The sequence below is a fragment of the Rhinatrema bivittatum genome, chromosome 7, assembly GCF_901001135.1.
Source record: "Rhinatrema bivittatum chromosome 7, aRhiBiv1.1, whole genome shotgun sequence".
In the NCBI taxonomy this organism is placed as follows: Eukaryota; Metazoa; Chordata; class Amphibia; order Gymnophiona; family Rhinatrematidae; genus Rhinatrema; species Rhinatrema bivittatum.
This window is the reverse complement of record NC_042621.1, coordinates 53,031,492-53,049,421: the sequence shown is the minus strand read 5'-3', so window position 1 is coordinate 53,049,421 and position 17,930 is coordinate 53,031,492. Positions and strand designations below refer to the sequence as shown.

The 17,930-nt window shown below is 48.2% G+C and overlaps 1 protein-coding gene across 6 annotated transcripts in view; it reads left to right on the top strand.

Annotated features, from left to right (window-relative positions):
• LOC115095118 (fatty acyl-CoA hydrolase precursor, medium chain-like) overlaps window positions 1–17,930 on the top strand; it is a 129,871-nt gene that overhangs the window by 82,917 nt on the left and 29,024 nt on the right. For all 6 annotated transcript variants that reach the window (XM_029608379.1, XM_029608383.1, XM_029608382.1 and 3 more), the window contains 2 exons: window positions 8,564–8,641; window positions 16,973–17,111. In XM_029608379.1, the coding sequence (XP_029464239.1) occupies window positions 8,564–8,641; window positions 16,973–17,111 (217 nt within the window). The remainder of the gene's footprint in view (window positions 1–8,563; window positions 8,642–16,972; window positions 17,112–17,930) is intronic.

The window sequence follows — 17,930 nt, the reverse complement described above, 5'->3', positions numbered from 1 at the left end:
GCCATCACGCTCTTCAATGCCCAATCCATACAAAAAAAAGGAACTATACTAAATGATATGCTTACAGACGAAAACCCCGACCTTTGCGCCATCACCGAATCCTGGTTAAAAAACACCGACCAGGTTTTCCTAAACCAACTCCCCACAAAGACATACGACCTACTCTCCATACCTAGGCCGAAAAAGAAAGGAGGTGGTCTACTCCTGGCAGCCAAGAAAAAACTCAACCTCAAACTCCAAACCACTCAACCGCCACCCAAAATTGAAATTGCACTATTTACATCCAAATCCCTTCAAGTCTGCCTAGTCTATGCCCCCCCAGGCCTAATTGAAAAAGATCCCTCACCCATCACTGAATACTTCACAGTCAACATCAAAACAGACCTTCCTACCATTATACTAGGGGACTTCAATCTCCACGTGGATACCCGCCCCACCACCCCCGCCTGCGAGACTCTACTGGACACCCTCAAAGCCCTAGATTTCAATCAAATCATCACCGAACCCACACACAAAGCAGGACATACACTCGATCTAATATTTGTGAATTCTAAAATAACCATCGCCACTCCACCCGTAGTCACCCCAGTACCATGGTCCGACCATTTCATCATTAATGCAACCCTGGAAACCAAACCCCTCACACCACCCACTCAAAAACACCAAGTTAAAAACCTTGAAACAAGAACTAAGAGCCAAAGAACGCGCCTGGCGCAAACAACCGTCAGCTGCACTTAAAGCCACCTATAACAACTCTTTACACGCATACCGCCATGCAATTACTCAAGCCAAGCGTGATTTCCACGCGGCAAAGATTCACGACTACCAATTTAATGCAAACGCCCTATTCACATACGTCTCAGAACTCACCAATCCCAACGCACCAACACTCAATGATACCAGCTCTAACAAAAAATGTGAAGAACTAGCCCTATACTTCAAGAATAAAATCGACAATATTCTACTCCGCTTCCCAGACAACACCACCCCCCTTCCCCCCATTCCCAATGACAAAAAGATCACCCTTAAAACATTTGACCTTACCACCAACATAGAAGTGGAAGCTATACTAAAAAAGATGAAACCATCCACACACTCTTCAGACACCATTCCCTCAAAAACCCTCCTCTCCATCACTCCCGCCATCACCAAACACATTAAGGACTTTATCAACTGCTCTATTACTGCAGGCAGTGTCCCAGACCCACTCAAACTGGCCATAGTCAAGCCCCTCCTAAAGAAACCCACCCTCGACCCCAAAGACCCTGCCAATTACCGTCCAATTTCCAATCTCCCATTCCTATCCAAAGTCCTAGAGAGGGTTATTAACAAACAACTAACGGAGTTTTTAGAAGACCACAACATCTTCCACACCCAACAGTTCGGTTTCCGCAAAAACCGAAACACCGAAACCTTACTGCTAGCCATGACAGACACCATACTTAAAGGTATGGACCACGGAAACTCTTACCTTCTTGCCCTACTAGACATCTCAGCTGCCTACGATACCGTCAACCATCAGATACTAATAACCCGCCTAACAGAAATAGGTATCGCTGACACAGCCCTCTCATGGCTCTCCTCCTACCTCACACACAGAGAGTATCTAGTAAAAATCGACAAGCACGAATCCTCTCACATTCCTATCACGCAAGGCGTACCCCAAGGATCATCCCTATCCTCCACCCTATTCAATATTTATCTCATACCCCTATGCCACCTCCTCTCCAAACTAGGCCTGAAATTCTTCCTGTATGCAGATGACGTGCAGATTCTCATCCCGTTTCAGGATTCCATAAAAGAACCTCTGCAACGCTGGGAATCTTGCCTCGCCACCATAAGCGCCTCGCTAACCGAACTCCATCTTGCTCTAAACTCGTCAAAAACAGAATTACTCATCATCTCTAAGCAGCCTGAACGCTTCACTCTCCCCATGCGACAGAACACTCCACAAAATACAACCACAGCCACCCCTCAGACCCAGGTTGTAAGAGATCTAGGCGTCTACATTGACCAACACCTAAGTTTCAAACCCCACATCAAAAATCTAATAAAGGGGGGTTTCTACAAACTTAACATCATAAAAAAACTCAAACCCCTCCTCCACACACACGATTTCCGCACAGTCATACAGACCACAATGCTCACAAAATTAGACTATTGCAATTCCCTATTACTAGGACTCCCCGCCACCACCATCAAACCCCTCCAAATTCTACAAAATTCCATGGCTAGAATCATAACAGGCACTCAAAAAAGGGACCACATCACCCCCATACTAAAAGACCTACATTGGTTACCCATCTCCTTCCGCTCACAATACAAAACCCTCACTCTACTTCACAATTCCCTACACAAACATAACCACACCTGGCTCGACGAAATGCCTCGTTACCGGTCCTCCGACCGACCCACAAGAACAACCCATGCAGGTACCCTGCACACCCCTTCTCTAAAGGCAGCACATTCTACCCACACCAGAGAGAGAGCCTTCTCCGTCGCTGGCCCCACCCTCTGGAACTCCCTACCCACCCTCCTACGCCAAGAGACATCCCTGCAAACGTTCAAGAAAGGAGTCAAAACATGGCTATTCCGACAAGCATATCCCGACACAAACCATACTTAATTCCTCCCCAGCCCCCTCAACTCGAACATTCTCCCTTTCCTTTTTCCTCCCCCGCTTCCCCCCACCACCACCACCTAAGGATCCCCAGAAGAGACAACATCCCCCCTCTACTTACTTTATCTCTTTTTGATAATGTGCGGTTTTAATGTGTTTTTTGTAAGAAATAGTATTTTGTTCTAAGGTTATAAGAAATAGTAATTTGCTCTAAGGTTACATTGTAATGGTTTTCTACTTTTATTTTCTATGTACATTGTTTTTATTGTTTTATTGTATCATCCACCTGAGTTTTTTGTAAACCGGCATGATGTGCTGCACGAATGTCGGTAAATAAAAGTTAATAAATAAATAAAATAAATAAATAATCTGAAAATCAGTGCAGTGAGGAAAAAAGGGTACCCAATTTTCCCAAGATTTGGGGCTTTTAAGCCACATGTCTTTTTTAACATAGGATGTGAATTTTTTTATTCTCTAAAGTCAATATCTTGTTGCTGGAAATGTTTACAAGTCCTGATTTCCTAGCATGTAGACAGATGGACTCAGGACCAATGGGTTATGCTCTCCTGCCAGCAGATGGAGATGGAGTCAAATTTCAAAGCTGACAACACCCTACATACATCCCTGCTGTGACCTCAGCCCCTCATTATTCTCCGTCTCCCGCAGATGGTGGATATGCATCTCCCTAGGGGATTGCTGTACTTTTTGGAAGAAGAAATTCTGCTTTATAAATTGAAGGAAAACTGAGCCCCGCTCTCCTGTGGTGATACCTAAAAGTTCCTCCCCCAGTTGAGAATTCCTGAGGCAATTTCCAAGATCCCTCAGAGGTGTGCCTTGGTCCGGTGGCTTTTCTGCTTAAGCAGCTGAAAGGCAGCAGGTGCAGGAAGCAGAGCATGGCAGTGACAGCCAAAGCCCTCTCCCCCTGCAGCCAGAGACTGTCTCTGTACTCAGCTGGTAAGCGCTGAGCCCAGGTAAGTTTAAAAAAATAAATAAATAAAAATGATTTACCTCCCTATTCAGAGACATTTGGAGAGATTTCAGTAAGACTTTCTCCGGTCTCCTTGCTCCGCGGGCTGTATTGACAATGTTCCCGATCCCATTGGGGTAAGGGGAAGTGGATTTCCGAGTGGGTTGAGTGGCCCCTGGTGGGCTAGGCCCCGCTTTAGGCTTGGTTGGCACATCGCGTGGTAAGCTGCAGCGATGCTATCTTGCACGCATCTTTGTATGTGCCTTATTGACCTCCACAGAACTTTGGTACGCACATTATGTTGGCTCTGCGCATGCCCCACATGCTTAAAGTCGCACGCGTACATACGTGCACCACTTACTAAGCTGTGTCCCGCCTAGGAGCTTGAAATCTGTGCGCATTAAAAAAAAATTTTTAAGCACGCGCCAATAGAACACACAGTTACCACCGCCAATGGCACCGGCAGCCAAGAAATATAAGCGCCTTTCACTCTGCGCTGCTTGTCATATAAGGGCTTCACAGTCTGACCTGGATTCCAACTTATGTCAGCCCAGCTCCTCCCATTCACAGCCTTAACTGGAAGTACCCCGGATCTGAGTACTCCCTTGACTGGGTCATCCATGGGAGAGGGAAATTCAACGGTACCTCCTGGGCCAGGCATGGACCCGGCTGCGTTCTCTTGGGTGGAATTTTTCAAAGGTCTACAGGCCTTAGTACAGGCGCAGTCTACTACTTCGATTTGCCCCTGTCCGGATGGAACCTCAGCCGGTAAGCCCTCCCTCTCTCAGTCCGATCGGCAGACCTCGAAGCATTCCTCGCCTTACCAAGAGCAATTCCTGGTAGGGACCCAGATGGCTCAGATGAAGAGGACAATCCAGACCCCTTGGAAGAAGAGTAAATTCCCCCTGGGTTGGAACCGTATCGAACCATGTCGCGTTTTTTTCATAGAGACGAATTGTCGGCCGTGGTTTCTCAGACCCTGAAGACACTGGGAATCCCTGGGACCAATTCCATGATGGAACCAAAGAAGAATCCCATTTTGATCTCCCCATGGAAAGCATCTTGCTATTTTCCAATACTGGAAGACATCCAGGAGTTGATTGACCTGGAATGGGGTGCCCTGGAAGCAAGATTTAAAGGGGACGAACGTTAGAAGTTCTATGCCCACTGGATCCAGCAGTGAGAAAGTGTTTGCATTTCCCTAAAGTGGATGTGCTGGTCTGTGCCATCTCTAAGTGAACAACTATCCCAGCGGAGGGCGTAGTGACCTTAAAGTATGCACACGATAGACTGATGGACTCCATCCTTAAACAATCCTTTGACTCAGTAGCAATGACATTGCAGATTGCTTCTTCTTGTGCCCTGGTAGCTCATTTGTGCCTACTCCTCTCTCAAGAGGTGAATGACTCCGGAGTGAATTCCAGAACCCGCTGCCACCTTTTTAGCAGATGCGGGCTCAGATCTAGTTCGTACTTCGGCCAGAGGAGTGGTCTCAATGGTGGCGGTGGAGCAGGCAGTGGAGATTACTCTTTTAAGGTTCCTCAGGATGAGGGCTATAATCCCAGTACCTGTGCCCCAGGAAAATATGGGACATTATTCCATCTATTTCATCGTACCCAAGAAGGAAGGTTCCTTTCGCCCCCATCCTGGACCTCAAGAGTGTCAACCGACATCTACAAGTGAATCATTTCTGCATGGAAACCTTATGCTCCGTGATAATGGCCGTACAAGTTCTTAACCTCAATGGACCTATCTGAGCCCTTCCTACATATTCCAATCCATCAAGAACACCAACCTTTCCTACACTTTGCGTTACTGGGCCACCATTATCAGTTCTGGGCACTGTCCTTTGGCCTAGTCACCCCCCCTCAAAAACATTTTCCAAGATTATGGTGGTCGTTGTGGCAGCATTGAAAAAAGAGGCAATCCTGGAAGACTGGTTGATCTGGGCCAAGTCCGAGGAAGAGAGTCTCTGGGTGACCAACAGGGTGACCTCATTGCTTCAGGAACTCGGTTGGGTAGTAAACCTGGACAAGAGCAATCTCAAGCCTTCCCAGTCCTTGGAATATCTTGAAGTCCAGTTCGACACCAAGCAGGGCAAGGTCTTCCGTCTGACCATGTGGATAAGGACGTTGATGTCCCAGGTGTGTCACTTGATGAGCACAACATGCCCGAGGGTGTGAAGCTGTCTCAAAGTCCTCAGTTTGATGGCAGCGAACCTGGAAGTGGTGCCGTGGGCGAGGGTACACATGCGACCACTTCAGCGCTCACTGCTGTCACGCTGGAACCTGCAGTTTCAAGACTATTTGATTCATCTCTACTTGCCGATGGGACTATGCTCTTGGCTCCAGTGGTGGCTGCAGGAAGCTCATCGGAGCAGGGGTGTGCCCTTGTCCTCACTGAACTGACTGGTCCTCATGACAGACATGAGTCTCTGGGGCTGGGGAGTTCACTGTCAGGAACTTGTTGGCCAGGGATGTTGGACCAAACAAGAGGCCCTCTGGAACATCAACTACCTTGGAAGGCTGAGCAAGTAGATTGGCGTGTCTATAATTCAGCCACAGACTCCAGGGTCAAGCAGTCCTTGTAATGTTGGACAACGCAATGATGGTGGTCTACATCGGCCACCAGGGTGGAACCAAAAGCCAGCAAGTGTCACAAGAGATAGATCTCCTTATGGAATAGGCAGAAATACATCTACAGATGATCTCAGCCTCCCAAATCGTAGGAAAAGACAACATCAGAGAAGACTTTCTAAACAGGGAGAGTCTGGATCCAGGAGAGTGGGTGTTGTCGGCCAAAGCCTTTCAACTGATGATAGATCGATAGGGCCTCCCGTCCATCAATCAGCTGGCCGCATCTCACAATATGAAGGTTCCCCAATTCTTCAGTCGCAGAAGAGATCAGTGGTCCATGGGAATCAATGCTCTCGTTCAGACCTGGCCGGAAGAAGATTTGCTATATGCCTTTCCTCTGTGGCCCCTGCTGGGCAGGGTCATTAGCAGAATCAAGTACCACAGGGGATTAGTCCTACTAGTAGCTCCAGATTGGCCCATATGTCCGTGATATGCAGACATGTGGAGACTTCTTGTGGAAAGCCCCCTGTGCCTCTCACCGCACAGGGCTACAGCACGGACCGGTCCTTCACGAGGATCTGACTCTATTCTGACTTACGGTCTGGCCCTTGAGAAGACTCGCCTGATGATGCAAGGATATGCTGCGGCAGTAATTGCCACCTTACTCCACACTCAGAAGTTCTCTATGACCCTAGCATATGTGCGTATCTGGAGAGTATTTGTGGCCTGGTGCAAGGATCATGGTGTCCCCCCTTGGGCGGTCAAAATCCCACTTATTCTGGAAGTTTTGCATGATGGGTTGAATAAAGGTTTGTCCCTTAATTCCTTGAAGGTGCAGGTAGCGGCTCTCTCCTGTTTCAGGGGCAAGATTAATGGAATCTCCTTATCCGGATGTGGCCCATTTTCTGAAAGGAGTGAAGCACCATCGGCCACCCCTATGGTGGCCGGTTTCCTTGTGGAATCTTAATCTAGTATTGGAGTTTTTGGCAGGGCCCTTCTTTCAGCTGTTGCGCAGACTTTCCTTGCATTTGTTAACCTTGAAAGCAGTGTTCCTGGTGGCTATATGCTCAGCATGTCTCATCTCTGAACTGCAGGCATTGTCATGTCGGGAACCATTCCTCCAGATGTCTCCAGCAGCATTACAGCTTCTTACCGTTCCATCTTTCTTGCCCAAGGTAGTCTCAGAATTTCATTTGAATCAGTCCATTTCATTGTCATCCTTAAATACGCACAAGGACGCGGAGGAATACTGCCTCCTCCGTCATTTGAATGTTAGTAGACGTTTGGTGTGATATCTAGACGTTTCAGAACCGGTCTGTTTGTCCTTCACAGTGAAAAGAAGCAGGGCGAACCAGCTTTGCAGGCTTCCATAGCTTGCTGGATTAAGGAGGTGATCACGGTAGCCTATATGGAGGCAGGAAAGCCATTACCTTCTCAGGTTAAAGCTCATTCCACTAGGACTCAGGCGGTCTCATGGGTGGAAAATAAACGGCTATCTCCCGCTGATATCTGCCGAGTGGCGACGTGGTCCTCCTTGCACACCTTCTTCAGGTTCTATTGTTTGGATGTACAGACTCGAGGGGACTCAGCCTTTATAAGGGTGGTGTTAACCGGACCGTGGGCAGCCTTCCGCCCCTATCAGGAGTAGCTTTTGTACATCCCATTGGTCCTGAGTCCATCTGGTTACACGCTAGGAAATGGAGAAATTACTTAACTGATAATTTTGTTTTCCTTAGTGTAGACAGATGGACTCAGCATCTTGCCCTCGGCTGCCCAAGAATGGTGCCAAGGATTTACCTGTGGAGTGGATATTGAATCCAAGAGATTACGGGTAAGCCTTCATCCAGTCCCTAGATCAGGGCACCTGTATTCCTATTGGGGTTCAGTGTTTGATTGGTTTTGTACAATTATGGTTGTGCATTTTTAATCAAGTGTTTTTCACTAGTAGGTCTACAGTGGCTATTGAAGAGAATACTGGAGGGCTGAGGTCACTGCAGGGGAATATCTAGGGTCATGTCAGCTTTGAAATCTGACTCCGTCTCCATCTGCTGGCAGTGGGAGCATAATCCATTGGTCCTGAGTCCATATGTCTACACTAAGGAAAACAAAATTATCAGGTAAGTAATTTCTCCAATTTTAGTGTATATCCACCTCCCCATTCCCCAGTAATGGTGAACCGCAGAAGCTCTGCTCCAAACAAGGAAAGTGCACTTCACACTGAGGACTGATAACTACTCATTTTCTTAAACCAGTACTTCTAGCAGTGTTGTATGTTTATGTTCATGAGTTAATTATTTAGAAAATAATCAAAGTGTAATATATTTTATTGTAAATCGCTTAGGCATTCATGAGTTAGGCGATTAAAATTTTTAAATAAATATGAAATGTTTTATTGTACAGTTCATGTTACAAAGTGACTTAAAGGAAGGACTAGATAAAGAAGGAGTTGACTCTTTCCTGAAGACTTCACCATTCACGGTAAGACATAACCCAGCTACCTTATATGTCATGAGGCTTTTTCTGTTTTGTTTCACTCTGTATTCATGAATTTCTCATAGAAGAATGAGCACTGAATTTAAGAATCTTTGGAGCCTGAGAGATAACTTTTAGACAAACACTATACTCTTATCTACTGGATTATGAATAGAGATGTGTTAACTTCTATAGTTTTACCTGTCAAATCCATGAACCCAGAAAAATGTCACAATTGTTGAATCAGCTCAACATAGCCTTTTAAAAAGAAAACCGTTACAAACAAAGTAATTAAATATCAAATAGAGAAACCTTAGACTGAACTAGGATGGACCAATATAACACCCCGTGGATGCTGAGTATAATTCTTATTTGGTATTTTCACCGCTAAGAAACTGATCTATGGAAGATCCCAAAATTCTCTCTAACTCGAACACGGCTGACATCTACCTGATTAAAGATCAACTTCATATTGTTCATAGCATCTTTAATTATGAGTGTTGACGTCAAATTCCAGCATCTCATGTACTTTAGAAATGCCCTTACAAGTCTAGCCTGGGTGTATTGCAAAGATAGCATTCGCAGCCCCTGGTGGAGGGAGGGTGACATCTAGTGGCTGGATTTAGAACCCCTCAAACAGGGTTCCAGACGAGGTCCTGTCCTATGGCTCTCTATATCAAGAATGTTGCTGCAATGATCAGACTTAAGAATGGAGGGGAGGAATATTAAAATAGGGGGGAAATCCCTGGAGGTTGTTACAAATTAGGCTAATGGCACCAGAATCCCAACGCTCATTCAAACTGAGCTGGGAAAAGGAAAAAGCAGGAACTGTCAGGCAAAAGAAATGCAGGTAGTCATAAAATGTTCTAAACTTCTGGTGGATATTCATATACAGGCTAACTGGTGTAGCCATTCCAGGGATGAATAAAATAGCAAGTCTTATTATGCTATAATTCTTCAGCAGTCTTGTCTGCTTTTGTATGTATGTAACTCTTCACTATACACACATCCTACGTAGAACTGTTTTGTTTCTGGGGTGGGTTAGATAGGTTTTATTTGATTTTAAACTGAGATCTCCCTCAATGAATAAATAGTATGTATATAAATATAGTCTATGTTGTCGTCATGTTGCATATCCCATGTTGTCGTCATGTTGCATATCCCAAATACAGGACTTGCTGTGTGACTGCCCGTTGGCTGAAAGAATGTTTAAGCTGATCCCCTGGCCCTAGTCTGTCTCAGTGGGGCTGCTAGCAGTAATTATTGTCAGCATCATAAGAATTGTGCAGTGCCCATACCTTCAGACACGGTTTTTTATTATTTTCAATCTGCACATAGTAATTTTGCATTAAAAATTGTAGAAAGATCATAAGAGATTGGGTGCTTGGTACTTCCTCACATACCAGTTTTATGGCTGAAAGTGCCCTTCTATACCCTGTTAATGTAAGCTACGCGCTCCAGGTGGAGCCGGCGAAATTATCCCCCATGTTGACTCATTCCAGGGTAGTGCAGCCGATCAGACAGGCTTGGGTTACTTTGACTAAAACTCTTCAGGTGCCTCGGGTCAGTGCCTACTTGCTTTCGATCACTGGTAACAATGATTTCTCTCCAGGGACTACCTTTCAAGCATTTCAAGAGTGGAAGAAGGCGGGTATTGAGTATTTGGGGCATTTATTTATGGATCAGGGGAATTTGATGTCCTTTTCTGAGGTGCAAGAGTGTTATGGGAGGAAGGCGATCACTGCATTCCCTTATTTACAAATTACACATTATATCCAGGCCATACCCGTGGCGTTTAAGCAACTTTCAGCTTTCCAGAAACTGGAAGCATTGCTGGCTCTCTTGAGAAATAAGGCGCCGTCCTTATCACAATATTATAAAAGTCTGCACAAGTTGAAGGGTGTAGAGATGTATGCCGCACTGGCAGATCGATGGACTGCTGATGGGGAGTTTGTGGTCACCTCCTCAGTATTAAGAATCTGTTATGGTTGGATTGCCAGGATCTCGTATAACACCTATTATAGAGAACTACAGTATAAATTTTTAGGAAGGGCATATATTTCGCCCCAGATGGCGCAGAGACAACATATAGCTAGTTCGGGTTCCTGTCTACGTTGCCATAAGGAACGGGGCACTTTGGCTCATGCTTTTTGGGCTTGTCCTGCTGTTCAATCCTTCTGGATTGGATAGCCCAATATTTAGCCACAATCTTACATATTTCTATACCGGTTGCGCCATTGTGGATCTTATTTGGGTGTATACCTCCGGTGAGAATACGGGATCCTGGCACCCGGTTATTGATACAGAAGGCTAGTGTGGTTGGGAAACGGGTGATACTCATGGGCTGGCGCAGCACTCGTCCCCTTCTTTCTGGGCCTGGAGGAATCTTTTTTATGCTATGATGCATATGGAACAACTTTCCACTCGAATATCTCCAACACGACGCAAGCGATTTCTGAGTGTTTGGGACCCATACATTCAAACTCTTCCGCATGCTGCTAGAAGTTGGATCCTTAATGAATGTGTATAGCTCCAGACTAATTATGCTCTGGAGGGCTCCTTCCTGACTTGTGTGGACAAAGTTTGATGTTTTTACACTTGGGATTGGAATACACGGATGTTTTGTTAATGTTTGTGGGGTGGGGGAGGGGAAGGGGGGAGGTTGGGATGATGCAACTATAGATTTTTGGTTTCGCACTGGTTGACTTGGGCGGAATGGATAATTAATCAGTTCAGGATGTTTATACCAAGTTTATTCTTGAAAACCAAAAAAAAAAAATAATTGTAGAAAGATGTGTTTAACTTTGTACCATGTAGAGGCTGTGGCGGCTTCTTTTCGCTTAAAGATTCATTGAAAGATACAGTTTGACTGTTACGCATGGGCTCCGGTCAGGAGTCGTGAACACCACCCAGCAGGGTGGCTCCAGGTGGAGAGAGACAGGAATGGCTAGAAACAGTGTCTGGTTCCAGGCTGGGTCAGGGCAGGCAGCAAGTAGCAGTGTCTGGGTCCAGGCTGGGTCAGGGCAGGCGGCAAGTAGCAGTGTCTGGGTTCAGGCTGGGTCAGGGCAGGCAGCAAGTAGCAGTGTCTGGGTCTAGGCTGGGTCAGGGCAGGCGGCAAGTAGCAGTGTCTGGGTTCAGGCTGGGTCAGGGCAAGGCAGGTCAGAAGGCCCATAGGCCACACACACACAGAAGGCCCGTAGGCCACACACAGTAAGCAGGGCAAGGCAGGTCAGAAGGCCCGTAGGCCACACACACACAGAAGGCCCGTAGGCCACACACCGTAAGCAGGGCAAGGCAGGTCAGAAGGCCCGTAGGCCACACACACACAGAAGGCCCGTAGGCCACACACCGTAAGCAGGGCAAGGCAGAGAAGGCCCGTAGGCCACACACACACACAGAAGGCCCGTAGGCCACACACCGTAAGCAAGGCAAGGCAGAGAAGGCCTGTAGGCCACACACACACACAGAAGGCCCGTAGGCCACACACCGTAAGCAGGGCAAGGCAGGTCAGAAGGCCCGTAGGCCACACACACACAGAAGGCCCGTAGGCCACACACCGTAAGCAGGGCAAGGCAGGTCAGAAGGCCCGTAGGCCACACACACACAGAAGGCCCGTAGGCCACACACCGTAAGCAGGGCAAGGCAGAGAAGGCCCGTAGGCCACACACACACACACACAGAAGGCCCGTAGGCCACGCAAGGCAAGGCAAGGAATAAGGTCCGAAGGCCAGGCAAGGCAAGGAATAAGGCCCGAAGGCTGCGCAAGGCAAGGCAAGGCAAGGTCCAGGGACCAAATGCACAGCAAGCAAGGACGGCTAGAGCAGGGAGCCCAGGCGAGCTCGATGCCGAAGCACTGAGGGAACTGTCAGGCAGGGTTATAAGGGACAGCCCAGAACATAGAGAGGAGAAGGGAGATGGACTGGGCCTGTCAGGAGATCCATCTCTAGAGGGACCCCTGGTGGTGAGGCGGTTGCACAGCAGCCATAGCCATAACAGTACCCCCCCCTCAAGGCCTCCCCCTCCTCCTGGATCCCATCTGTGCAGGAGGTAATCAATAATAACGTGAGACCACTCCGGGGGTGATGCGGCAGGTTCAACTCCTTCCCGAGGCAGTAAGGCAGTCCATAACCCCACCTGGGGTGATAAGGCAGACACAACCCCAACCTGGGGCAGCAAAATAGTCCATAACCCCTCCTGGGACAAGGCGGCAGGGTTAGACCCCTCCTGGGGTAGCAGAGGCGGTGCAGATTTCCATAACCCCTCCTGGGGTGACAAGGGGAACATAAACCCCACCTGGGGCAGCGAAATAGTCCGTAATTCCTCCTGAGACGACAGCAGGACTGGTCCAGACCCCTCCAGGGTCGGCCTCAGGGCCGGCACAGACTCCTCCAGAGTCGGTGACAGCAGAACCGGTTTGGACCCCTCCGGGAACGACATCAGATCCGGTATGGGCCCCTCCAGGGGCAGCAGCTGGACCGGTACAGCAGGCTCAGATGGTTGAGTAACAGAGTCTGTTGGCAGGCCCGGTTCGGACCCCTCCGGGGACGGCAGCAGAACCGATTCGGAACCCTCCGGGGACGGCAGCAGGGCCGGTTCGAGCCCTTCCGGGGGCGGCAGCAGGGCCGGTTCAGCAGGCTCAGAAGGCTGAGTCAGAAAGTCTGTTAGTAGGACCGGTTTGGGCCCCTCCGGGGACGGCAGCAGGACCGGTTCGGCAGACTCAGATGGCTGAGTCAGAAAGTCTGTCAGTAAGACCGGTTCGGACCCCTCCGGGGATGGCAGCAAGACCTGTTCGAACCCCTCCGGGAACAGCAGCAGTACTGGTTTGGACCCCTCCGAGGATGGCAGCAGGACCGGTTCGAGCCCCTCCGGGGGCGGCAGCAGGACCGGTTCAGCAGGCTCAGAAGGCTGAGTCAGAAAGTCTGTCAGTAGGACCGGTTCGGACCCCTCTGGGGACGGCAGCAGGGCCGGTTCGAGCTCTTCCGGGGGCGGCAGCAGGGCCGGTTCGGCAGACTCAGGCTCTTCTCGGGGTAGTGCAGCAGGCCCGGACCCCTCTTGGGGCGAAACAGCAGGCTTGGACCCCTCTCGGGGTGATGCAGCAGACTCGGGCCCCTCTCGGGGTGATGCAGCAGACTCGGACCCCTCTTGGGGTGATGCAGCAGGCTTGGCCCCCTCTTGGGGCGATGCAGCAGGCTTGGATCCTCCTCGGGGCGATGCAGCAGGCTCGGGCCCCTCTCGGGGTGATGCAGCAGGCTTGGACCCCTCTTGGGGTGATGCAGCAGGCTTGGATCCTCCTCGGGGCGATGCAGCAGGCTCGGGCCCCTCTCGGGGTGATGCAGCAGGCTCGGGCCCCTCTTGGGGTGATGCAGCAGGCTTGGATCCTCCTCGGGGCGATGCAGCAGGCTCGGGCCCCTCTCGGGGTGATGCAGCAGGCTCGGACCCCTCTTGGGGTGATGCAGCAGGCTCAGATGGCAGAGCAGCAAGGTTAGAAGCAGTGCACATGGAAGACACAGATTGCACTGCTGTGGGCTTGATACCTCGAGCCAAACTCTGAGGCTCCTTATTTTGTTTCCGGAGGAGCAGTTTAGAGAAGGCACAGGCAGTTCTAGGACGTCTAGGGAAAGTGCTCGTTATTGTCTCAACAGCAGCTGTGGGAAGCAGAGCCCTGCTAGAGTTAATCAACTCTCTCCGTTTTAGAGAAACCTGTTCCCGAGGCTCTAGCACTGGTGTCACAGAAGCCTTCTTGGCCAGGTAAGTCCTGGGTTTTTGTATCCACAAACTGCCAGCTAAAATGTCTGTTTTAGTGGAGCCAGAAGCAGAATACCGGTTAGGAGAGCTGATTGTCTTTTCTAATGGAACAGCTGATCCTAAAGCAGAACAACGGGGGCAGGGTTTGCCTGGTGGTAACAGACACGGAAGACAGGAGCATTTCCACCACCCTGGTTTAGGATTTAGACAATTTAAACATTCCTGATAGACTGAGACGTTCCTCTTATGACAATTACTGCAAACCCAGTGCTCTTGGTCTGAGAGTTGACATGCAAGACAGTTCTTGTAACTGGGATAGTTCAAAGTCTGGCAACAAGCACAGACATAAAAACTTGGAGGCTGAGGCATAATGTGAGTAGAGGTAAAAGAAAAATTGGCTCACCGGTAGTACCAAGACCTATCTCTTCCCCTGGAAATTGGTGGCTTCGGCATACTGTTACGCATGGGAGTCGTGAACACCACCCAGCAGGGTGGCTCCAGGTGGAGAGAGACAGGAATGGCTAGAAACAGTGTCTGGTTCCAGGCTGGGTCAGGGCAGGCAGCAAGTAGCAGTGTCTGGGTCCAGGCTGGGTCAGGGCAGGCGGCAAGTAGCAGTGTCTGGGTTCAGGCTGGGTCAGGGCAGGCGGCAAGTAGCAGTGTCTGGGTCTAGGCTGGGTCAGGGCAGGCGGCAAGTAGCAGTGTCTGGGTTCAGGCTGGGTCAGGGCAAGGCAGGTCAGAAGGCCCGTAGGCCACACACACACAGAAGGCCCATAGGCCACACACAGTAAGCAGGGCAAGGCAGGTCAGAAGGCAGGTAGGCCACACACACACAGAAGGCCCGTAGGCCACACACCGTAAGCAGGGCAAGGCAGGTCAGAAGGCCCGTAGGCCACACACACACACAGAAGGCCCGTAGGCCACACACCATAAGCAGGGCAAGGCAGAGAAGGCCCGTAGGCCACACACACACACAGAAGGCCCGTAGGCCACACACCGTAAGCAAGGCAAGGCAGAGAAGGCCCGTAGGCCACACACACACACAGAAGGCCCGTAGGCCACACACCGTAAGCAGGGCAAGGCAGGTCAGAAGGCCCGTAGGCCACACACACACAGAAGGCCCGTAGGCCACACACCGTAAGCAGGGCAAGGCAGAGAAGGCCCGTAGGCCACACACACACACAGAAGGCCCGTAGGCCACACACCGTAAGCAAGTCAAGGCAGAGAAGGCCCGTAGGCCACACACACACACACAGAAGGCCCGTAGGCCACGCAAGGCAAGGCAAGGCAAGGAATAAGGCCCGAAGGCTGCGCAAGGCAAGGCAAGTCAAGGAATAAGGCCCGAAGGCTGCGCAAGGCAAGGCAAGGTCCAGGGACCAAATGCACAGCAAGCAAGGAAGACTAGAGCAGGGAGCCCAGGCGAGCTCGATGCCGAAGCACTGAGGGAACTGTCAGGCAGGGTTATAAGGGACAGCCCAGAACATAGAGAGGAGAAGGGAGATGGACTGGGCCTGTCAGGAGATCCATCTCTAGAGGGACCCCTGGTGGTGAGGCGGTTGCACAGCAGCCATAGCCGTAACATTGACTAGGGGTGCTTAAACTTTTGCACATAGCTGTAACAACACTAGGTATAGTAAAAAAAAAAAAAAAAAAAAAAGGGAGGAACAGATGATAACCAAGGAGAAGTTTGAGATGAGCAAAAGAACAATGAAAAACTGGGCCATGAAGAAAATCAAATAAAACGAGACAACAATGGTGAAGGAAGTATTTGATTTTGGTATGAAATACAGTATTAACATTCCTTTTTTAAGATGCATCTTTTTTTTTTTTTTTTTTAACTTGACCCATAGTGTTTCATATTTGATCCCCTACCCTTTTCTTCCATGGAAGCACTACAGACTTTCCTGAAATGTATGCTGACCTTGCGATATCATTGTATTCGATGAGTCATTGCCATCGGGAATTATGGAATCTGATGCTGTAACAAGCCCTAGTACATTATTTCGGGGTAGAATATTTAGCTCTGCCACTCAGGCTGGCGTTTTTCAGTAAGATAATGTGTACAAGATTAAAGACAGCCACTGACTTAAGAGTATGTGTCAGATTTACAATTAACAAGATTTACAATTAAATCTTGTAAATGTGTCAATTAAATCTGACAATTAAATGTGTCAGATTTACAATTAATTAATTATGTGTCAGATTTACAATTAACAAGGGCTGTTGAACCCCAGTTCAACAGCCCTTGTTAATTGTAACTGCATCTCTTCATCACATTTATTTATGTTCATTGTTGTATTCATTGCACCCCTGTTTTTATGTAAACCGACATGATGTGAATGCTTCATGAATGCCGGTATAAAAAAACCATTAAATAAATAAATAAATAAAATTTAAACAGGCTAACACTCTCTTATCCCCGCTAAATTCTGAGAATGCTCCTGCTCATTAATTTCTCCTTAGCATATGTGCTTCGCCCACGACATTTTGCTGCTAGCGTAGTGCTGAGTCGCAGATTCAGTGAGACCAGTACATTCTGAACACTGAAGTTCAGAAATATTTGATGTTGAAATATTTGCTGTTGTTGTTCATCAGGGTCCTTTTTCTGAACTGGTAACTGAGGAGTACCTTGGAGATACAGAGGACCCCATCCAACTGAGAGATCTGTTGTTTGAAATGTTTGGAGATATGATATTTGTTGTTCCAACTATTAAAACAGCAAAATATCATAGAGGTAAGTCTTCAGTTCACACAGCAGTGATGACTGATTTCAAGTTCTCTTGATATATTCATTGTCAGACCTGTTGAGAGGAGGGTAAAGAAAGTATATGTGAATTGGGGGTTACAAAATTGTACAAATACACTTCAAAATCTAACAGTTTTAAGTAGTGAGATGATAACCATAAGGAATGTCTGTGTAAAAAAAAGCTCCTCGGCCATCTCCAGAAATTGATTTCATAAGGCAGTAAATCTGAGTATTCATTACAGGTCTCATAAGCAGAAGCTAGATATTTACAAAGAAAACATGTTTTGAGTATTACAGTAAGAATTCAGCATTGAGGCTAAGAAAACAAATAGTATTTGTACTATTTGGTTGAAATCACAGTAGGTTGTGAAACCTTTCATTAGACCAAGAAACAAAGATGTACATGAGCTTTCAAGACCATACAGTTATTGTCTTCTTCTGATGTGGCTTTAAGACTGAAGACAGGAAGCTTAAATGCCTAACTCCTCCACACCGCTCCTAACATGCACTAGGGATTAACCCTTGGCCACTTGAGGGTCCTGACAAACTCTGCACAGGCCTTGCCTACACCTGTACAAGTGCCCCCTGTCCTAATAACTTCTCATCCACCAAGTTCCAGCTTGCCTCTGGACAAGTATCCTGCCCACAAGCTTCTCCATGATGGTTTCTGGGGAAACTGCAACTGTACAACAACCCAGATCACACAATTTCCAGAAAGGCACTCACAAACTACCCACCCAAAAATACTGTGATTGTCCAGTGACTTATCTGTGTCACTGATCAGTATCAGATACGGTGTTGTTAAAC